The 23,576-nt window shown below is 48.1% G+C and overlaps 1 protein-coding gene across 1 annotated transcript; it reads right to left on the bottom strand.

The window, feature by feature from the left end:
- Window positions 1–1,771: 1,771 nt before the first annotated feature.
- TOMM34 (translocase of outer mitochondrial membrane 34) lies at window positions 1,772–22,970 on the bottom strand. Its single transcript, XM_061208512.1, has 7 exons — window positions 22,724–22,970; window positions 17,951–18,050; window positions 16,661–16,813; window positions 13,565–13,734; window positions 8,424–8,571; window positions 3,000–3,126; window positions 1,772–2,756 (listed from the first exon to the last, which is right to left on the bottom strand). Exons 1-7 carry the CDS (start codon window positions 22,848–22,850, stop codon window positions 2,652–2,654), a joined length of 930 nt encoding a protein of 309 aa, XP_061064495.1. The 5' UTR covers window positions 22,851–22,970; the 3' UTR covers window positions 1,772–2,651.
- Between the last annotated feature and the right edge of the window lie 606 nt (window positions 22,971–23,576).

Genomic DNA, 23,576 nt, shown 5'->3' with positions numbered 1-23,576 from the left:
GAGGCACCAAGGAGGCGTTCAGGGGAAGCTGTGAAGATCAAAGGCAAGGAGGACAGACTGTGTGATGGGAATTGGCGTAGACTCCGGTGCCGAGTGGGCCGGCTGCCCGCCCCGGCGGCCTCGCTCAGAATAGGCTGGCCTTCCCCCGGGCACCGCCTGGCCCCACGCGACCTGCCGGAACGCCTGGCTTGGGCTCGTCTGTGTCCTTGCTTGAAGACTGGGTGTCTGCCATGCTTTAGAAACATTTATTTTTTCATCCCCAGAAAATGGACTCCTTACTCCCTTGGCTGACAAGAGAACAGCGTTTCCTGCTCTTGGCTCTAAAGCCCTGTGAACCGTAACTTCCCAACTGGGCTGTATCTGCACTTGAGCTTTTTGTGGAATGAAGGCTGGTCACCCGGCCAGCCTCTTACCTGTTGCTTTGTGCATTAAAAGTGCTGCAAACTCCGTCTTGTCTCCCAGGAGGCCTTCTTGTGTCAGAGGGAGGTGGGCAGAGCAAAGGGTAGCCTTGACTGGGTTGGGGCTTTGGCTGTAAGAAACAGGAACAGAAACCCAAAGGCGCGCTGCGCTAACGTACACAGAGGGTGTGTAAACCGTGCACCAGACAGAGCAGAGCTGCCGGGAACTGAGCAGGACGACCTGTAAGAGCCCCAGAGGAGCAGCTGTCACCCACCAACCGTGCAGCGGGGGACTAAGTGGTCGTCACACAGCACTGAAGCCCACATGTGCGTGGGGGTTCTGGATGCCTGGCTTGAGCAGCCTGCAGGGCAGGATATTCTGGAAGCAGCAACTGCTTCTTCGCTCTGGGCTGGCTGACTAAGGCGTTGTCACAACTCCACTCTTGTAGAAAGGCTTTCCGTTACCTTCCCAGGTTGTGATTTCCAGGTTATGCTGGTCTGCCTTCTATGTTTTCATGAGGAAATCAAGCTACTTGCCTTGTGGACCTCAAGAAGAGAAAGTCAGTCTGTTGTGACTAGATGCCACCTCTAAACCTGCCTAAAATCGGGTGAGAGTCATGCCTGCTTAAGAGGCAGCAAGAAAAGGGGGTACAGCTGCTCGCTGTGAAATGGTCCCCGGGCCAGGCCCGTGGAGTTTCTGTGACTGTAAAATCTGCTTCAGCCTGGAGGTCTGGTTGCTCAGAGACTCGGCCCTTGGAGAGGGCGGAAGCAGCATGCTAACAGCGGAATGTTGCCCAGAACCGAAAGGGATGGGGGAGCAAAGGGACAATAAGAACCCAGTCTGCCCGGCTTTCTAGAGTCAAAACTTCTCCATTAAGATGAAAACAATTTAAGCTAAGACATGGTCCAGGCAGGCAGGGGGAGGCAGCCCTTCGTTCTGGCCGGATCCTCAGGCGCCCCCAGCCTCACCCACACCACACTTCGTGAGGTTGAATGGCACTTCCTGGCCCTGTCCTCCCAGCAGAGGCCTTCACCAGTGCTGTTCCGGCTGCTTGGATTGCTCTTCCCTCCCCTCTTCACCTGCTGTGATCCCCACATTAGAACTTAATTCAAACTTGACTTCCTCAGGGACCCCTTTTCCTCCACGGGGTCAAACCTCCCTAGTTGGGGAAAGTGTTGCGACCACTCCTTTAGAACACTTAAGCCGGCTGCAGTTTCACTCTTGTGTGATTAACTTCTTGCGTCCATGGGACGGTCAGCCCTCTGAGAGGAGGGACCGTGTCTATTTATTCACCGCTGTTTCCCCAGCACTATACGTAGGGCCTGGCCCATGCAGACATTCCAGTAAATTTGATCAAAGAATGGATGAGTGCTCCATAAGCAGTCTTTTTTTTATTATTGCAAAGTTCCAAAATGAACCAAAACTGAAAAAGCATAAATGAAAGTACAACAGCCATTTAGGTAGAAAACGTTAATGCGGTAGCTTCAACACACAGTTCAACAGAATCAGTCAGTTCAGTTCAGATTAACGTCAACATATTACAAAGAACTAAGAAGCCTCGAGGGGTCCCTGCCGGGACGGAAGGGCACTGACTTCCGGGAGGCCTTTCTCCCCATCTCGCCTTCCGAAGCAGCAGCCACACCTTCCGGCTCTTGAAAACAGCTCAGGCGCCTCCACGCAGGGGGCGGGGGCACAGAGCCACAGACAAAGCCGGCCAAGGGCCAGGTCCTGCATCCCCACCAAAGGAGGGCTCGGCCAAAAGGCACTGGGGCTCAGAACACAGAGTGCTGTGCCGAGGACCGGGCAGGGACGGCAGCGCTGGAGACCAGCTCAACAGGCTGCTTTGGGTGTAGGTGGCTCAGGGCTTCCCAGTGCCCCCCACGCCCCAGCCCAGGTTGCTCAGGTGGACCACGGTGAGGGTGCCTGGTGACGCTGGAAGGGCAACTCGGTCTGGAGCGTGCTGGGCAGAGACAGCCGAGGGCTCTGCCTATGAGGACCTGCCTGTGTGACCCGCTCGCTGTCCGCAGCACAGGGAGTTCGGAACAGGGAGAGACCTTTCCAACAAAACGTCTTGTTTTTGACTACACTGAGCTTAATTGGAACAGGCAAATCCTCTTGAGGGGTGGGAGGCCATCACGTCTCTGAGGGGCAGAGGAGGGCGCTTCGGAGCTGGCTCTGGGGCATGCCGGGTCCCGGGAGCAGGCACGGAGGAAGGTGGTCAGGAAGAGGTGTCCTGCTGCCCCTCTGGGTTTTTAGTTTAAGCTCCGGTTAACCTCCTGCCGCAACTTCTGTGCGGGGCCGTTCCTGGGCTCAATCTGCAGGAGGCTGTTGATGTCCGCAAAGCTGGATTTATAGTCCTGAGAGGAGAGAGAGGGTGTGGGGATGGAGCCCCGGCCCAGGGAGACCAGGCGGGGGTGGGGACCGCTGCTGAGCCCGCAGAGGGTTTCTGCACCCCAGCCTGGAGGCCTGCCTGGAGCACCTGGGCCCCTGGCCGAGAAGGCCCGTGGCAGGTAGCCCTCACCTGGGCCGTGCTCTGGAAGTGCCAGCACAGGCACAACTGGCTGTGGCTCTGTTGGTGCCTCTGGCCAGAATCTCTTTACCTTGAGTGCCTTGTAGGCTTGAGCCCGTCTGTAAAACGCCTTCACGTTCTTTCCGTCCAGCCTGAGGGCTTCCGTGCAGTCCTTCACGGCCTCCTTGTACTGCTTCAGCACCAGATGGCAGAGTGCCCTGAGGGGAAAGAGCGGGCCACGCAGCAGTCTGAGTAGCGCCCTGCGGCTCCCCGAACGCACCCACCGTGCTGGGTGCTTCCTCCCTCCCGCAGTCCTCACAGCCACCCAGCCCCCTTCTGCAGAGGGGACGCGCCAAGCTTCCACCACTACCGAGGGGCAGACCTGGGACTCAACCCGGGCTCGAACGACTCGAGATCCTGACCGTGTTCGGTGCTATTGTTCTGTCCGCCTCACGCTCCCACACTGTACTCTTTCAAGCGAAAAAAGGCTTCCCGAAATGCTCCCCTTGAGAAAAATTATCTACCTTAAGAAAAAAACAAATACCAGGCTCTAAATAAATACCAGGCATGCTGACATGTTAGGGGTGAAATGTAAAGATGTCTACAACTTATGCGTCAGAGATGGTAAGATGGATCAATAGATGGCTATAGTGACAAAGCAAATATAACAATGTTCTTTTTAACTGAAGCGTACTTCATTTTACAACAATGTTTATGAATTTAATTGGGAAGTGTATGGGTGTTCAATACATAATTCATTCAACTTACATTTTGAAAATTTTCACATTCTGCATCAACGGGGGAAAAGTATGTATTTGTATCTTTCTCATTCAATTTTAGTCCTTTCCCCCAACGAAAATCACTAAAAACGAAACAGATATCCATTCCACCTCACTTTTTATAGTATTCACTTGTATGTACCATAATTTATTTTATTAATTCCTTATCAGTAGATATTTTTCAGTTTCCAGTTTATAAATAAACGATGCTACCATGAACATCCTTGCGCATAAATCTTAGATGCCTATTAGGAGGGACTGCTGCATCAAAAGGTACATACATTTAAATTTTTGATTATTACCAAAATGCTCTCCAAAAACCAGCTGACCCTTGAGGAACACGGGTTTGAACTGCGCGGGTCCACTTATATGCAGATTTTTTTCAATAACAAATTCTAGAGTATTACACCATCTGCATTTGGTGGACTCCACAGATGCAGCAGAACCGCAGATAAGAGAGGACGACTGTAAATTATGCTGAGATTTTTTGACTGCAAGCAGGGTCAGTGCTCCCAACAGCCGCCTTGTTCAACGGTCAAGTGTACTTAAGAACAGTTACTAACAGAGATTATTCTCCTGCAACTGTACCAACCCTGGGTCTCAACCTTTAACTTCTGCCAATATGGAAGAAAACAGCATCTGTTTTAATGTAGTAGCTTTAAATATAGGTAAAGCTGAGTGTCTTTACATAAGATTTTTAAATCTTATGAAATAAAATTTATCCAACTTCTTTAATGACTTCTGTGGGTCCCCTTCCACCACCACCAAATACCTTCCCCACTGCAAGATAATTAACCCATCGTTCTAGAACTTAATGGTTTACTTTTTACATTTGAAACTGTGATCCACTTAGAATTTATTTTAAAATAAGGAGTGAGGCTAGGGATTCAGGTTTCTTTTGAACTCTCTCCAGCCAACCCAACACCATTTATTGGATAATTCCTCTTTTTCCCATACTTTATCATATCTAAATTCTCTTATGCTGTTATTCTTTTCCTGACAAATTATGGAATTATTACCAAGAATGTAAAAAAATTCTAGTATTTTCACTGAGATTGCATGCAACTTATAAATCAACTTAGAAAAAGCTTCTCCTTTTAACAATTTAAAAGCAGGCACAAATTCTGTGGCATTCTTCCCATTGAAGAGGTCCTATGTTCTTTCCTCTTGAATGTAGGCAGGTTCTGTGACTGTTCTGACCAACAGAGTACAGAGGAATGTATGAGTCCCAGTGGTAGGCTACAGAGGTCTTGTAGCGTCAGCCTGTTCTCTGGGAACACTTGCTCTTGGGAGCCTTTAGCTGCCATGCGAGAAGCCAACTACCCTGAGGCCACCATGCTGTGAGGACACTCAAGCCAGCATATGCGACAAGGCTGCCAGGAGAGAAGAAAAAAGGCTCCAGCTTGCTCTATCAGTTCCATTCCCCAGCCATTTCAGTCATCCCAGCCCTGGTGCCAGATATGCAGGAGAAGTGTTTAGATGACTCCAGTCCCAGCTACCATCTTGTTGACTTTGAATGAGAGACCCTGAGTAAGAACCGCCCTTTCCGAATTCCTGGCTCACGAATCATGAGCAAAATAAAACGGCTGTTGTCAGCCACTAAGTTTTAGAATAGTAGTCCCTGATCTAAACTTGAACACAGAAGAATTCTACGGAAACTAGAGTGTTCTCTCAATGGACTCTGGTAATTTAAAGAATTAGCCAAATTTCTGGGAAGTAGAGGAACCACAGTATAAGCATTAGGTACTATTTGGTGACTTCCGAATATAAACGTTGCAATGAAAATGATTACATATGAACTCCAAAGATTATATTCAAGATGTGAAAAACGCATAACTTTGGCCTATAAAATAAACACCCTTGGCTTTTGGTAAACAGAATGGTTTTGTATCCAATCAGAAGGGTTTTCATTATGAAGGAGACGAGTGAAAAGGAACTCAAGCTTTGGAGTATAAACACCTGACTTAAATCGCAGCCCCACCATGTATTAGTTGTTTAACTTTATGATCATTTAATTCATCTTTCTGAACCCGTTTTCTCTTAGGTAAACTGGGACCATGACCTAACCTGAAGGACTGCTGTGAGTACTAAATGAGACTCTTCTGGAGGTCCATTCAGGGCCTGGCAAATTGTTAGGTGCCAAGTACCTGACAGTGATATCCACTCAGGTATCAACTGTACAGACAGAACCAGAGCCTAAGATGATGCACTGGTCCATACAGATGCATATGTACGAAGTGGAGCATTAAAGTGGCATCCAGGATGTGGTATATTCCGCCACAATGGATAGAAAATTGATGTGTATAAAGCTTTCAGTCTTCTAAATTAAATTTATACAATCAATGTAATTACAACCAAAAGCCCAACAAAATATGGTTTGGAATTTATCACAGTGAGCCTAAGGTTTAGCTAGAAGATCAAAGTTGGGAAAATAGCCAGGGATGCTCTGATTAAGAAGATTAAGGAAAAGACCAGCCCTACAAGATATATTGCAAAGCAATAGTAATTAACAGTGTGGCACAGACACATTTGCATGAAAACCAGTATTTAAATAAAACACTGTCCTGAATGTGGTAAAAATCCAGGAAAATGGGTTAATAGAGGTCTCCAGCAACATGAGGTAAGCAAGACCAGAGAGCCCACAGAAAGAGGAGTTAGAAGATGATGCTGGACTTCCCTGGTGGTGCAGTGGTTAAGAATCCGCCTGCCAATGCAGGGGACACAGGTTCGAGCCCTGGTTCAGGAAGATCCTACATGCCGCGGAGCAACTAAGCCCGTGCGCCACAACTACTGAGCCCGCGCGCCACAACTACTGAAACCCACGTGCCTAGAGCCCGTGCTCCACAACAAGAGAAGCCACCGCAATGAGAAGCCCGCGCACCGCAACGAAGAGTAGCTCCCGCTCGCCCAAACTAGAGAAAGCCCACGCTCAGCAATGAAGACCCAACACAGCCAAAAAAAAAAAAAAAAAATGCTGCTGCACAAACATAAACAAAGGGGCTGCAGCCCTTTTTCCCGAGTTAGCCTGGCTGACTGAGGCACCTGGGTCCAATCGGCCAGTAAAACCACAGATCCAAAATGCCAAAATCCATGCTTTAAAACTAAAAGTTCCCTTTTCAACTCATTTGGCAGCAAAACCTGACCTGAACTTACATGAGGCTGCTTAGTCTTTCTTTACACCATTCCACATGATCCTGGAATTTCCGTATGTTTCACTGCAGAAACACTTAACGATTAACTTCCGCGAGCTGCCCAGACCCTGCTGAGTGTTATGTGACTCAGCATATGCACTATGATACCTTCCTAAAATCGGAAACACATTTTATCCCAAGAGTTTTGGATAAGGAATGGTGGGCCTATAGGAGACCCAAGATTTCTGAACTAAAGAGTGATGTTGGGAAGGAGAAACAGACTCACAAGATTTATTAACGTCTTATAACAAATGTTTGGATCAGATCTGGTCCCTTGCTGAATGTTTCAAGCTTCTGACAGTAAAACTAACAGATCTCACTGGAGCCAGGTTCCAATTCTGTCTCCACCATTTATTGGCTGGGTGAGCTGAGGAAAAGCCCTTCCTGCTCTGAGCCTTGGTTTTCTCAACATTAAAACAGGATGAGCATCTACTACCAATACTTTTGAGGGCTACTGCTGAGCAGGGACTCCTACACAATAAAGAGACAGTACCCTGGCTCCCAGGCTCTCACTGTTGGTGGAAAGAATCACCGACCACTGGCGACAGCTCAGGGCGCAGGCCCTTCTATAGCGCCGCAAGTCCAACCCCGCAGGCTAGACTGGACCCTCCTCTCTTGCTCAGGCCAGGCAATAGTTAATCCATACCCTGGGTTCTGCCCTGGTGCTCGCAGACAGACAGTGCCGAAATTTCTAACCAGAGGGTCTTGGAGAAGCCCATGGGGTGAGAGTCGGGGAAGGTGCAGAGGCTTTGATACTTGTGTTGGGGGTGTGTTTGCATAGCAAGCCCATAGCTTTTACTCACATCCTATGTTTACCTGGTTAATGAAAATTCGGGGGGTGGGGGGGGCGAACAAAGCCCAGGCTCCCCTAGGGCACCCCTCAGTTTCTGCCCTTTAAGAGAGTGAGTGCCACTGGCAACGCCTATCTCACCGTGACCAAAGAGTGTGAATGCACGTTTTGAGCTGTAACACACAGGCATACCTCGTTTTACTGTGCTTCACAGGTATTTTGAAGATATCAAAATTGAAGATTTGTGGCAACCCTGCATCGAGCAAGTCTACTGGCACCATTTTTCCAGCAGCATTTGTTCACTTTGCATCTCTGTTTCACATGTTGGTAATTCTCACAATATTTCAAACTTTTTCATTATGATTATACTCGTTACAGTGATCTGTGATCAGTGATCTTTCATGTTACTACTACGACTTGCTGCTCACATGATGACTGGCAATTTTTAGCAATAAAGCATTGTTAAATTAAGGTACGTACGTTGTTTTTTAGACATAATGCTATTGCACGTTTAACAGACTACAGTATAATGTAAACGTAACTTTTAGATGCACAGGGAAACCCCAAAACTCGTGTGACTCGAGTTATTGCGATATTTGCTTTACTGTGGTGGTCTGGAACTGACCCTGCGACATCTCCGAGGTATGCCTGTACTGACTAAATGCTGGGATGCAGAGCCCATCACAGTCTAAGAGAAGACTGCGGGAGAATGTTCGGTGTCCTGAAATCCCCCAGGCCAGCCGCGTGGAAGGTACCTGTTGCTGTACGTGGCGGATTCCAAGTTACTAAACCAGAGGCTCTCACTGTACTTCTCAATCGCTTGCTTATGGTTCCCCTTCTTTACAAGCTCATTGCCTTCCTCCTTCAGAACTCTGGCTCTCTCCACATCCCCAGCAGAAGGCACTAGATACAAATTCAGAAGAGGAAAAAACCATGGAGCAGGTGCCCAGCTGAGCTCCAGGAGATCTCTTGGGCAGCGTCTCTTCTAAGCCGTCTAAAACACTCTGTCCCCAGAGCACTGCACTGTGTAAAGCATCCTGCCTGTGTAAAGCATCCTGCCTGAGTAATGAGACCCCCCGATCAATGGCTTCTGGGATATTAAACACAGTTTTTCCTTTGGAAGAGATTGGGACTACTGATATAAACATACTTTTACACACACAATGATAAATACACAATGAAAAGTAACCCAGGTTCTGGCCTCAGCACTGCCACTCAGTAGCTGGAAGTCCTGTGTGACCTACCTAACGCTTCTGGACCTCAATTTGCTCACCAATACATTGGGGGCAATACCTATTCCACACAGAGCTACTGTCAGGATGAAATGTGAGAAAACAGGAGAAAGTGCAGAGCACCCTATAAACTTAAAGCAGGAGAATAAGTGAGAAAGTATTTAAATAAACAAGCATGTGGTTAAAAAGGGTGAAGATCCTGGGCTTCCAGAAAAGGGCAGAGGTATCCGCTACTCCTCAGCTGTTTTGGTCTGAGCCTGTGAGTGTTCTCCCCAACTCGACACCTGCAGCTGTGCCCCAGCCTTCGGGGTGGCGGGGTGGGGAGAGGGAGACAGGGAGAAAGAGAGACAGAGAGAACAAGGTGAAATGCCAGCTGCCCCACCTGGCCTTGGGGCCCTTCACTGCACGGCCCCAGTTAATTATTCCAGCCCCAGCTCCCATATAACCTGCTTTTTCAATTTTTAAAAACTATCTTTATAAAATACTCAATATTTATGACAAGGGTAAGGTTTTAGGAATAAAACTAATACCCTTGAACTCATCCCTCACCTTAAGAAACAGAACATTTACTAAGACCTTTGAAATCCTGTGAGCCTCTCCCGCAATCAATCCACCCCTGGAGGAAACCATTATCCCCAATTCTGTGCACACCAACCACCCCCCGTTTTCTTGGTTAGTTTAACTATATATACAATAGCATCTATAAACTATTTATTGTTTACGTTTAGAACTTCAAATAAAGGAATACATAATTCTATGTATTCTTTTTCCCCTCAAAATTATATTCCTGAGATTCATCTGTGTGGAGGCACACACCTGTAACTCCTTCATTCATTCTCACTGCTACAATGCAACTGATTTATCCATTCTACTGTTTACGGAGACTTGGGTTATTTTGCTTTTCGCTCTTACCGAATTTTTTTTTTAATTAAAAAAAATTTTATTTATTTATTTTTGGCTGCGTTGGGTCTTCGTTGCTGCGCGCGAGCTTTCTCTAGTTGCGGCGAGCAGAGGCTACTCTTCGTTGCGGTGCGCGGGCTTCTCATTGCGGTGGCTTCTCTTGTTGCAGAGCACAGGCTCCAGGCACGCAGGCTTCAGTAGTTGTGGCATGCGGGCTCAGTAGTTGTGGCTCACGGGCTTAGTTGCTCCGCGGCATGTGGGATCTTCCCGGACCAGGGCTCGAACGCGTGTCCCCTGCATTGGCAGGAGGATCCTTAACCACTGCGCCACCTGGGAAGTCCCTCTTACCGAATTTCTGCTCTGAACGTCCTTGTACATGTCTCCTTGTGCACACGTGCACGAGTTTCTCTAGAAGCAGAGCCAGTGGGTTGCAATGTGCACACATCCTCAGCTTCACCTCGGCTCTGCAACGCACCCCACGCTGCCCCATGCTTGTCCCCACTAGCCACCAGCGATGCCCCACCACTTCATTCTCTCACTCCTTCCACTGCCTCTGCCGAAAACCCCCTTCCCTTCGCGCCTGAAGAGCTCACCCTTTCAGGCCCAGCTCAACCTGTCACCTCCAGGAGCCTTTCCCCAGCTCTCCCAAGCACACTGATGGCAGTTCCCAATTTGAATTCCTCAAACATTAGAGACTCTAAAGCACCTGTTCTTCCTCCTGTATTTTATTATTATTTTTAAAAATTTATTGAGATACAATTTATCTACCATAAAATTCACCATTTTAAAGTGTACAAATCACTGATTTTAGTGTATTCCCAAAGTTATGCAACCATTACTACTACCTAATTCCAGAACATTTTCATCACTTCCAAAAGAAACCCCATACCCATTAGCAGTCCCTCCCATTCCCCTGCCCCCATCCTCGGTAACCAATCTACTTTCCGTCTTTTAGGATTTGCTACTGTGGACGTTTCATCTAAATGGAATCATACAATATGTGCTCTTTTGTGACTTCTTTCACTTCGCATAGTGTTTTCAAGGTTCATCTGTGTTGTACCACATATCAGAATTTCCTTCCTTTTTATCGCCAAATGATACTGCACTGTATGGATATACCACAGTTTGTTTATCCATTCATCACTTGAGGGACATTTGGGCTGTTTCCACTTTTGGGCTGCTATGAATGATGATGCTGTGAACATTTGTGAACAAGCTTTTATGTGAACATGTGTTCGATTCTCTAGGAGTGGGACTGCCGTTGCGCAGCTCTTAAGTGTATGTTCGTTTTAATGCATCTCATGTGAAGCCCTTTACACACATAAAGCTTTCAGCCCCGGCTTGGGACTTGAGTGAGCAGATAGGAACCTATCTCACCAACACGTGGTGGGATCCAAGTCAGCTGGAAAGCCCAGCCAGAGTCCCAACTAGCAATTCTTTTTCCTTTCTCCCATGCCCTGAGAGGCTCAATGGTTTCTTCAATTCAAGATGCTGTCTATTTGATAACAATTCAGAGGGCTGGGGTAGGGGAAGTGGTGGCAGGAAAGTTTCTTTTGACACTGATTTTAAGATACCTCCTGATTTAAAAAAGTTAAATTGTTTGGGGAGGGAAGAGGGATTATTGCATTTTTAGACTTGGGGAGATTAGTCTTACATTTAAAGGTTACCCCCAGAGGCCAACCCAGCACTTTTATAGAGGAGGAAAAGGAGGGATGGCTCCATAGCTTAGACAACAGCGTAGGCCAACCCTTACTGCTGAGGCTGCAGCGAGAACGGGTGTAGACACAGAAGTAGCAGGCAAGGCTGGGCGGTGGTCCCTCTACTGAGCATCTCTGATGTGGCCTCTGGGGGCAGCCCGCGGAGAGAAAGGTTACTCTGTGCTACATCAGACACTAAGCAATAGGGATCTGCTCCTTAATTCTCCACACCATGGTGTCACAGGAAAGGCTGAGGAGCTCCAAGTGGCAGAGCCCAGAGAACTCTGGACTCCAAGCCCAACCCTGTTCCTTCCATAACGCCATGTATTACTTCACCTCCCTGGGCCTTGGTTTCCTGATCTGTGCAGTCAGGAGAGTAATCCCTTCCCTGCCTGAGTCACTCTGTCATTATCAGGACCAAACAAAATGAGTTAATAGGGAGGTGAGCACTCTTTCAAATGAAGGACACATGTGGGTGTATCATGGGCCTGGATTCATTTAAGCTCACTGATCTATTCATGCCACAGACATTAATAAGCACCTGGTTATAGTTCAACCTCAACTACCTCTTAAAGTAACTACCACTACATTTTTATTACCTACTGTATACTTCGTTTATCTACGTCGCTCTAATTTCAAAAGAAGTTCCTTAGGCTTCCCTCCTAGTACTCATGCCTCCTACTCCCTGCCCAATACTCACGCCTTCCTGAAACTTGGGTCTTTACAGTGGTCTCCTTCTCAGGACTGTTTGGACGCATTAATGTTTTGGCCTTCCTCCTGTATTTTAAATTGCTCTGTTTATGTGTCTCAGTCTCTCACTGGGCTGAGAGCTTCCTGAGGGCCTCTCTGGGCCACACTGCTCAGCACAGGTCCTGGGACACACTTGGCTGTGACTCCAACAAAAGAATGAAGTAAATGGTAGATGCACTGAAGGCGTCGAGTTCATTAGCACCCCACGTTCTCATGCTAGGGAGGGAATTCTCCCCACGGCCAGATACATTTCCTCCTGGGAAGGGGAACGACTCCTGCCCTCCTGTACACCCGATACAAGGCTCCAGCCCTGCCTCCTCTGCACCTCCCATCCTCAATACCTCACTTGCTGGGCTGGGAGGACGCCCCTGGAGCATTATAAGAGTTTCCAGTTGCCCCTGCCTGGAGAAGGGCCTCTTGTTTTTATAGAGCTGAGGTGGACAGTCTCCTGTTTGGGGCTACCTGGCTTTGATCTCCCATCTCTTACTCACCCCCCTCCAGGGACTCATACAGTGTGTGTGTTCCTCCAGCTATGGAGGTGGAGCGGATGGCATAGAGCTGAGCTCCTCACAAAATCTCAAGCCCTGCTCACAGTGACGAGTGCAGGGAATGGCCTGTGACCATGTAAGGCCAAAATAAATTGAGAAAAGAGGAGCTGGGGATTTGGGGGAAAGAAACCCTCTCTTAGGTAGCTATCAGAAAAAGAACTCTTTCTCTCCCTCTGGGTCATGAGGCATGGCACATGGATGCGAGTCAAGGAACTGCTACAGCTACTGTACTACTTTGGAGGGAAGACTGCCTGCAGACAAAGCCGATACACATTAGAGAAGAGCGCAGACAGAAGTGCAGAGAAATGGAGCCAGAGTCTGATGATGTAGTGAGCTGCTGGAGCAAGCCGTGCCTGAACCTGAACTCCAGGCCTTTCAGTTATATGGGCCAATAAATTCTCTTTATTATTTTTACCACATGAAGTTTTTCTGTTCTTTCAAGCAAAAACATCCTAAGTGATACATCCAAATGCTGCCGGAGGAATGAGAAGGGAACTAACACCGGATACCTGTGCGCCAGGCTGGGAGTTCAACGAGCCTCACATCACCTAATCCCTACACCTGTGGGGTAGGCTTTCTCATCGCCCACTGCAGAGCTGAGGAGACAGTCTCTAAGAGGTTAAGGCTTTTTTTTTGTTTTGTTTTTTTACTTTGTTTATAGGATTTTTAAAAGAACTCATCTTAAACGAGGCCAATTTTTACAGGATTACTCTAAAGAAAGTGGCTCTGGGGAGACCGGACCCTCTCTGGGCAGGAAGTCACAGCTTACCTCTGCTCTTCGTAGCTGTGGTTTCTTTGGATTTGCTTTTAGCTGTCTCTTTGCAGTTTTCCGAAGGCAAACACTCCCACCTCTTCTGAGCTGAAACAGGCACCAAGGGGATAGAGGGCAGCTTCTGGCGCCACTCGGGCCCAAAGGAGTCCGTAAGAGCTCTGGTCATTCTGGAAAGGCAGGCAGGATCACAGAGAGGTTTCCAGCTGGGTCAGGAAGATATTCCTCCTCTCGTAAGCCCAAAGGAGGTATACGAGAGCCAGTTATCATCTGCCCCTGGTTCGAACCATCTCTTTGTACGCTTCTGACTCGCAGCAGGAAAGGAACAGGAGCCTGCCACCATATACGTCTTCTCAGGTCGGCCACCACGACACTCCCTCCCTGCCTGGCCCTCGCTTGTCACACTATGTTAACTTCAAAGGGATGATCTGGTGCTTGCTAAGGTAATTAAACCTGACCCCCAAGGGACCATGCATGCCCCAAGAACCACATGTTTTATATTTTCTTAATGAATCTATTACAAGGCCATGCAAACACCTGACATTTGATTAATGCTCAGAGATTTTTTTAAAAATGCAAATCTTATGTCATTCAAATTTTAAAATCTTTCAGTGGTTCCCATTTCACTAGGCTGGCAGGGCCTGAGACCTGGTGCCCTTCCACCCCTCCGTTTTTATCGTGTGCCACGCTGCCTCTCGATCCTCACGTTCAAGGCTTTGCTCGTGCTCTCCCCTCCCCCCAGAACAATCTCCTCCACTTCCCATTCCCCACTCCCACCTTCTAGGCTCAGGGACCATGCTGGTTTTGTTAACTGATCTCCAGCACCTGGCACGTTACCTGGCACCCACGAGGGCCCATTAAGTACGTGCTGAGTGAGTACATGAAGCTAACTGTAACTTCTGCTCCTACAACAATGTTCCTGTGTTACTAGAATGAGGAGCTCACAGACTGATATCACTACATACTCAGGGGCTCTAAGCCCCCAAAGCTGTTTTTCTGATCGGCCCAGCTGCTTCAAAACTCTATCCTCCTCCACCCTGCTCCCTAACCCTCCTCCTTGGACTTCCTCACACCCTAAATACAAACCTACCTGCACGGGCACACAACAATTCCTATTTCTCTCCCATCAAAACAGAAGAGCTGACAGGGCCAATCCCTCCACCTCCGCTCAGGATCCATCTTTCCCTGCCTCTCTTGGGCCACACTCGGCCAGCACCGCCCTCTCCCACATCTGCATTCTTTCTCTCTACCGACTCCAACTCTCAGCAGCGAACTCCTTCCTCCCAGGCAGACCCCTGACACGGCAGCTACGCTCCTCTGCCCCTTCCCAGCCAGACTCCTTAAGCCCACTGCCATTTGGCTTCTGATCCCATTGAACTGCTTCCATCAGAATCACCAGTGACTTCATTCCTAAACACTGAGTCTACTTAAGCTCATCGAAACACCTGATCCGAATGGCGTCTTCATCCCTCTGAAACGCTCCTGCCTTCGTGATGCTAAACGCTCTGGTTACCTCCTCCCGCTCCAGCTGCCGTTCCTCTGTACGTCCCTCAAATGTTGGAATTCCTCAAACTCCATCCTCTTCCCCCCACACACTTGCTGTGGTGCTCTGTTTTTTTCCCACAACCTCAAGCCGCCTCTACGCTGATGACCTTCAGATCTCTATGTTCGGCCCGTAGTTCTCCTCCTTTGCTCTGAATGCATGTAAATGCCCAGCCGGCTTCTTGCTTCTCTGGTCTCCGCCCCAAAGTCACCTCCAACTCGGTGTGTCAACCACCTGGACGCTTCCTCTCTTCTTCCCTTCCCCCCACCCTCCAACCGCCAACACTTGTTGAAATACCACCTGAATGTTCCCTGAATCGGTCCCACTGTTCTCTATCCACCATCTCTTCTGGATTACTGCCCGTCCCCTTCCTATTCTGTTCTCTTTCATGGTCGACACAGCGGGCGGCCACTCAGCTTTTCTCTCAAATTTGCTCATGTTGCCCCCCTGCTAAAGACCCTTTCACGATGCCTCACTGTGTCTGGATTAAATCCAAGCCCCTGGACACAAGGCCCTGTGTGGTCTGGCCTCACCATCCTTCCTGAACCGAGCCCCGCGTGTGCAGCGGACTTCTCACCATCCCTCTAACACCTCCTACTCACTCACCGTGCACACGCTGCCCACGCTCCTGGCCGGCCCCTGGCCCAGAGCACTATTCATCTCTCTGTCTCAGCTCACCTTTTCTGGAAAGCCCTCTCTGGTCTCCCCCTGGCACTTAGGTGCCTTCTACCACAGCACTCATCACACTGCAGGTTTGCCTATGACTGACTGCCGTCCTCCTGGAGACCAGGAGCTCTACTAGGGCAGAAAGAGGTATGTCTCAGTCATCAGCCCAGGCCCTAGTGCAAAGTCTGGCACATAAGTGGCAGATTTTGTTGAATGATAGAGGCTAAAAGGAAGCAGAGAGAAAACAAGTCAAGCCAGAAAGGACGCACTAAACAGATACCATGGAGTCCTGTTCAGGGTTTCTGTTAGTGTGGTGTCTGGCTTTCTAACAGACCATGCAAAGAGGGGAAACATGACCAGTTACCCAAATGAGGGCATCCTGAGATTAAAGACAACTGCTCAGAAGACCAGAAAGACATTTCACCTGAGGGGCCTTGTGAAGGGGTCACAGTACAATATACTGAACCATATCCACAAACAATAGCCCTACAGCCTGGGGTGACAGCTGCTTGTTCTGTGTCTTCCTTTCCCCACTCTAGTTAGCTCTTTGGAGCAAGTGGGGTCCATCTCTTTTTCATATCGGTGCTCCCCACTGAACCTGGCTTAAACAGAGCTCAATTAAGTACTACTGTGTGAATGCATTTGAGCATCTAGGCAAAAAAAAAAAAACAAACCCCAAGACCCCACAACTCAGTAATTCTGACCCCTTAAAAACCTGCTAAAATACAACAGCAGACTGTCCTTCCACACTTTCTGCACATGCTCATTAGGAGTTTCTAAGCCTAGCCCAAAGGGATCCTCCCAGAGGACGACCAAAGCAATGGTTCCGAGCTAATCAGGGAGGACAGGACGTCTCAGAGAGACTGACCACAGTGACTCGGGCTCACCTGCTGCTGCCTTCCAAGGCTGACGTCACACTGTCATCAATCTGCAGCACGGTCAGGTAGTCCACGTAGGCCAGGGTGTACTTCTCCAGAGCCTCGTAGGCTGACGCTCGCCGCAGCAGGGGCTTCATGCCAAAGGGAACCAAGGCCAGCGCTCTAGGACAGGAGGCAGAAGTGTCATCGGGCTGCTGAGTCACCAGGGCTCCCCGCCGTAGTTCCTTCCAGGTAGGGCATCTGCAGCACTCAGTACATGGGAGGTCATTTCTGACAAGACAATGCTAGACTGTGAAGTCTTAGAAGAGGGACTTTTCAACTTAGACTGAAGTGGAGTAGGGAAAGAGGGCAGAGAACCACTACTATTGTGAAATGTGTGCGCGCGTGCATCGATTTTCATAGTTGCAATCCCCCGAAATCAAGAATAAGTGCCTTGTAGCTTTCATGCTTCTATGTTTCTATAGAGCGTGGCCAAGTGGGAATAACAAACAGGCTTTGGAGTCAGATGGAGCAGTGTCTGAATTCCACCTCTGCCACTAACCATGTGACCCCAGGCAAATCACTCTACCGCCTCAATCCTCCACAACCCAGCTCTAGCCTGGGAAGGATGGCTGACTTACCCTACAGAGTGCTCATGAGCGCTCCACGAAGGAAACCTAGCACAGGGCCTGGTGCAAATCAACTGAGCACAGGCTCCACGAGCACGCTCACCTTTCTCCTCCTCTCCCACCTATCACCAGGGCATGAATCTAAGGCAATGTCACAGGATAGCAGATCTGAGAACACATTAAGGTACATGTGCTAGTTTAGCGATGACCATGAAGGCAATCTCAGATTGGCTTGAAGAAGAAAGTATGAAAAATTGTTTAACGTCCTCTACACCTGGTCATTGATGGATACCATTTTCTCCTTTCTGCTTACTTCTTTCGAGGCTATTAACCTCCATTCCTCTTTCTTTCTCTCCCTCCCTCCCTCTCTCACCCACATCCACCCCAGAAAAAAACCTAAGCAAGCGAGTTACTAGTCTGCAACTCTACCTCATTCCCAGGTCCCAGATCTCACAAAGCCTTAAAGGCCTACCTCTAACTGCCCACCCTACTCCTTTCAGCAGCAGAGCTGAGGCTCCAAAGACGCAAGTCAGGGGCCACAAGGACCAAAGAGAGCTTCCTGTTCTCAGTGACCTGCTGACACTTAGTGACATTTCCTAATATCTGTCGCAGAGGTAACTTGGTGGGACCAGAGAAGCCCAGCCTCCCCTCCTGAGCCCCCAGCACCCCGAAGTCAGCCCTGCCCGCTCACGAAGTGCAGTCCTTGATGCAGTCTATGCAGTTCCCATCCTTCAAGTGGCATGCTGCTCGGTTGGAGTAGAGAACACTTTCTTTTTCTGGGTCTGAAGAACCTGCCCAGGTGGAAGCAGAAAGTGCACTATTAACAGGCTGGGAAGTGGATGCCTCAGGATATCAGGGGTGCATCCACACCCTCAGCTCTCTGGGCTTTAGTAAAGGGCAGCAGAGATGATTGAATCCGATCAGGCTTGTTGGTCTGATGGGCTGGCAAGTCTGTCAAGGGAGTGAGAACACCCAGCTTCCTGCCATTCACATTCCTCTGCTCATTCACTCAGTCCAGCACTGAACTTGGTACCAGGCCAAAGATCAAAATGAAATAGCTCAAAGAAATCCATGTTGTAACTACCTGGGGGATGTGTGTGTGTGTGTGTGTGTGTGTGTGTTTGTTAATTTTAGTAAAAGAAGCGTGTAAATCCAATAAAGAAAAAATAGACGAAAATGTCATAAATGCTATGATAAATGGACTGAACAAGTGTTATGGGGACACAAAAAACTAATTCTACCTGCTCAGAGAGGATTTTGCCAAGTCCGCTGGGTCTGGCAGGACTACAGAGAACTTAATCAGCAGAAGGGCTCAAGCTATCCCATGGGGAAGAGAATCATTACTGCCTTTCCCTAAAGGCAGTCCTTATCCTTAGGAATCTCAGAAAGCTCAAGTCCTTTACTGTGGCCACAAGGATTTTCATTTTTTTTTTTTTTTTTTTTTTTTTTTTTTTTTTTTTTTAAGGATTTTCATTTTTAAAAATAATTTTTCAACCACTTCATACCCACTAGCATGAGCCATCATGAAAACAAACAAGAAGTGGAAACTGTCAAGTGTTGACCCAGTGATTCCGTTCCCAGGCATATACCCAGAACAGAAAACAAGCTCTCCTTTGAAAATTGTTAAACATATGGAAACCAGTATAACAGATAGTTGATATTCATCACTAAACTCAGCATACAATCTATTTGTTTCCACCTTTTTGTTTTTGATATGACTAAAGCTCCACTCATCCCCACCCTTTTCCCTTTGCCCCCTTCCCAGTCCCCCAGAGGTTGGCATAATCCTGAAGTTAGTATGTCACATTCTCATGTATGTCTATCTTTATTACATAGGTATTCACAGGCAAGACACAATATCACTTTCTATCTTTTTTCTTTTTTTTTTTTGGGCATGCCGCACGGCATATGGGATCTTAGTTCCCCGACCAGGGATCAAACCCGCACCCAGTGCAGTGGAAGCGCAGAGTCTTAACCACTGGACCACCAGGGAAGTCCACTTCCTTTTAAAGCTTTTCCTAAGTGGCATCATATTGCCTCTCCTGCAGCTTGCCTTTTTCACTAAGTATCATGTTACCATATTGATGCATGATCTCTTTCATTCAATACCAAATATAATAAAATTATCTTTTTTTTCTCTTATGTTTGCCAGGCCCTGAGCGAGACAGCAAAGTACAGAGATAAGTAAAATACATCCTTGCCCTTAAGAAGCAAGCACAAGTATTCAAAACTTGCAATCTGGGGGCTTCCCTGGTGGCGCAGTGGTTGAGAATCTGCCTGCTAATGCAGGGGACACAGGTTCGAGCCCTGGTCTGGGAAGATCCCACATGCCGCGGAGCAACTAGGCCCGTGAGCCACAACTACTGAGCCTGCGCGTCTGGAGCCTGTGCTCCGCAACAAAGAGAGGCTGCGATAGTGAGAGGCCCACGCACCGCGATGAAGAGTGGACCCCGCTTGCCACAACTAGAGAAAGCCCTCGCACAGAAACGAAGACCCAACACAGCCAAAAATAAATAAATAAATAAATAAATTAAAAAAACAAAAACAAAAACAAAAACTTGCAATCCATCTCAAGTTACCAGAGCACGGTTGCTCAGAAAACAGCAGTGGTGTGGTGGAAAGGGCATCAGAACCTACAATCCAGCCTGTGATCCTGCACAAGTCATTCAATCCCCCTGATGACATGTGCTCACCTATCAGATGAAGATATCATTTCACAGACTTTCTGGAAGGGTTTGTTGTATTAGGTTGCTCCCTGCTCTCCTTTCAAGATCTGGGAAACTGATCAGAGAAATCAAGGGACTTGCCCATAAATTACCTAGAAAATCAGTAGCAGGATCAGAACCAAATTCTGGTCCCCTACTGAATCCAGACATCAGGCCAGCTCTTCTTGGGGCCCAGAATAAATCCATACAAAAAGACAAGTTTTTCCAGGCCAGCTGGGGTAGGATGAAAGAAAAAGGCAGAAATATCAATACCTCACATTCCTCAGCAACTTTATTAAGTTGAGATGAGGAGCTGGGCCTACAGAGAAGTGTTCTAGAAAACAAGACGGGGCAGTGGGGCAAAAGAGTGGCTTGAAACTGCAAAAATTCAAACAAAAAAGACGAACTTAGAGAGGATTTGGGAAAAAGTCTAGCAAAATGATTAAAAACTTGGACTTAGGAATCGGAGAGACCCACATTCAAATTCTGCCTCTGACATGTCTTCACTGTGTCACCCCAGAAGAGGCAATTTAACTCTTCTGGATCCCTCATCTATAAAGCGTCTTACCCATAAATTAGTATGAAGATAAAAAGGGATAATGTCTATAATGTCTAGCAAGTACTCAACAAATGCAAGCCAAGGAAATGAGAAAGAGGAGGAAGACAAAGGGAAAGAGGTACCAACGAGGGGCTGAAAGGGGTTCCAATGAGGCTCTGGGATAAAACATTCTGGAGAGGCTTTGGGCAAAAGGCTGTTGTTGGCTGAAATGAGCCGGAGGCTGGGAGAACTGGTAACAAAAGGTTACTCCTCTGTTGAAAAATCTCCAGTAGCTTCCCATCAGGGAACAAAACCCAAACTCCTTACCATGAACTGCTATGTAAAATGCCTACACAATAAGGTTCTGTCTCTGTAACTGACCAAGTCTTACTACTTCCTCCACTGGCTCCCTGTGCTTTGGCTCCTGGAACACACCCGCTGATTCTGTCTGGGGCCTTTGAAATTACGGTTCCTTCCACCTGGAATGCTCGGCACCCAAGACTTTGTGCACTTGGCTTCTTCTCACCATTCAGATATCACCTCAAATGTCACTTCTGCAAAGAAGTTGTCCTCGACCTCCCATTCTTCATAACGGAGCTCCCCAGTCAAACCTATCACATCATCACATCTGTCTTCCATAGCCCTGATCATTACTGCACAGTTGCTGTTTGCTATTTACTAGCTTAAGATCACACCTGTGGCTCCCTCACCAACAAGGATGTATGACCCTTGAAAGAACCTTCTCCGTCTTATTATACACTCATTACATACAGGTGCTGAACAAATGTTAATTTAAGTAAAGACTGACCCGTTGAGGAGAATGAGAGTTGCCTCAGGGATCAGAATGAGGCCTAAATATCAGAATGGGGTCCAATAGGACAATTAAAAAGCAGGCAGCTCACACACCTATCAGGATGGCCACTATCGAAAGAACAGAAAATAAAATGTGTTGGTAAGGATGCTGAGAAGTTGGAATCATTGTGCCCTGCTGGTGGGAATGTAAAATGGTACAGCTATTATGGAAAACAGTATGGAGGTTCCCCGCCCCCCCAGATTAAAAATACAATTACTATCTGATCCAGCAATCCCACTTCCGGGTATGTATGCAAAAGAATTCAAAGCAAGATCTCGGAGATATCTGCACATTCATGTGCATCATAGCCAAGAGGTGGAAGCAATTCAAACGTCCATTAACAGATGAATGGATAAAGACAATGCGGTATATCCACACAATGGAATATTATGCAGCCTTAAAAAAGAACGAAAGCCTGTCACATGCTACAACATAGATTATAATGTCATAGAGATTATTCAGTCACAAAAGACAAATACTGTATTATTCCACTCATTTGAAGTACCTAAAGTAGTCAAAATCATCGACATGGAAAGCAGAAAGGTGGATACCAAGGGCTGGGGGGAGAGGGGGAATTAATGTTTAGTGGGTACAGAGTTTCAGTGTTGCAAGATGAAAAAGTTCCAGAGATCTGTTGCACAACAACGTGAATATACTTAACTCTACTCAATTCTACACTTACAAATGGTTAAGATGGTAAATTTAATGTTTTTCTTACCACTGTAAAAAATGATAAAACATCTATTAATATGGAAGTATGTTCCTCTTATGTCATTAAGTAAAAAAGAACCAGGAGGTCTTCCCTGGTGCCGCAGTGGTTAAGAATCCGCCTGCCAATGCAGGGGACACGGGTTCGAGCCCTGGTCCGGGAAGATCCCACATGCCGCAGAGCTACTAAGCCTGTGCGCCACAACTACTGAGCCTGCAAGCCACAACTACTGATGGCCGTGCTCCGCGACAAGAGAAGCCACCGCAAGGAGAAGCCCGGGCACCACAACCAAGAGTAGCCCCCGCTCACTGCAACTAGAGAAAAGCCGGCACGCGGCAACGAAGACCCAACACAGCCAAAACTAATAAATTAAAAAAAAAAAAATCCACACACACACACAAAGAACCAGTAATAAAACCATGTTACAATAATAATAATAATAAAAGTGTAAAGAAAGGCCAAGGAAGTTTCTCGTAGAATGCCCAAGCTGGGGGAAGGGGGAGGAATGGGTGGGCGGTGGGAGGGCCTGGTTGGCCAGTCGGCCGCGGAGTAAGGAAGCCCTAGGCCGACAGGGCCAGAGCGACGTCTGGGTAGCTGCGGTCGGGGGAGACAAGAGGGAGAAGGAGGCCTGGCGGAGAAATGGGGGGCCGGGGTCGCACCTTGCGCCTGCAGCATCCGTAGCGCGCGGCTGTAGAGTGTGGCGGCCTCGGCGAACTGGCCGTTGCGGAAGCTCAGGTTGCCGGCGGCGCGGAGCTCCTCCACAGAGTCTCGAAGTTTGGGGGCCATCCTGGCGCCGGACCGGTAAAATGGGGGGGGGAGTCGCCTCGGGCCCCGGCGCCGAGGCGTGCGGAACCGCGCCTGGGCGGAAGCACCAGCTGCGAGTATTTGGGTGCAACGACTACCTAGGCGGGGAGAGGGCGGCACGGAGCGGGGCAGGGGCGGGGCCTGCGCGGGGCCTGCGCGAACCCGAGGCTCCTCGTGCCCCTCCCTCTGCGCATGCTCAGTTCTGACTTAGCGCGGCGCTGCATTGGGGTCCACGGAGATTCGCGGGACGTTTTGGCTTGCTAGAACCCTGCGGATGAAACCGTGAACAGGTCCCTGCTTGCCTGGTGTTTACATTCTCGGGGGGCCTGACTTGTAGTTACCTCATGAGCAAATGAAGACGATAATCTCATAATGTGATTAGTGCTATAAGGAAAACAAAACAGTAATACCATAGAAGGTGACCACGTGGAGTTTTTTTAAGTAAGAGGGGTGGGGAAGGCGTCTCCGAGAGACTAATAATTGAGCCGAGACCTGAGACTATTTAGGAAATGCTGTTTCAGACAGAGGGTTAGCAAGTGCAAAGGCACTTAGGCTGGAAACTGGCACCTAGTTATCTATAGATACTGATTTTATAAATGAATGCACTGATAGATGGATGTAAATCTTTCGCTGAGGGAAACTAGCTTCTCTTCAGACTCATTTGACTTCACTCTATGTCCCACTTACTACTCCAATTTTTTTTAAGCT

This window comes from Eubalaena glacialis, chromosome 13 (assembly GCF_028564815.1).
Source record: "Eubalaena glacialis isolate mEubGla1 chromosome 13, mEubGla1.1.hap2.+ XY, whole genome shotgun sequence".
Lineage (NCBI taxonomy): Eukaryota > Metazoa > Chordata > Mammalia > Artiodactyla > Balaenidae > Eubalaena > Eubalaena glacialis.
The sequence above is the reverse complement of the archived record's forward strand: the minus strand, read 5'-3'. Positions and strand labels throughout refer to the sequence as shown.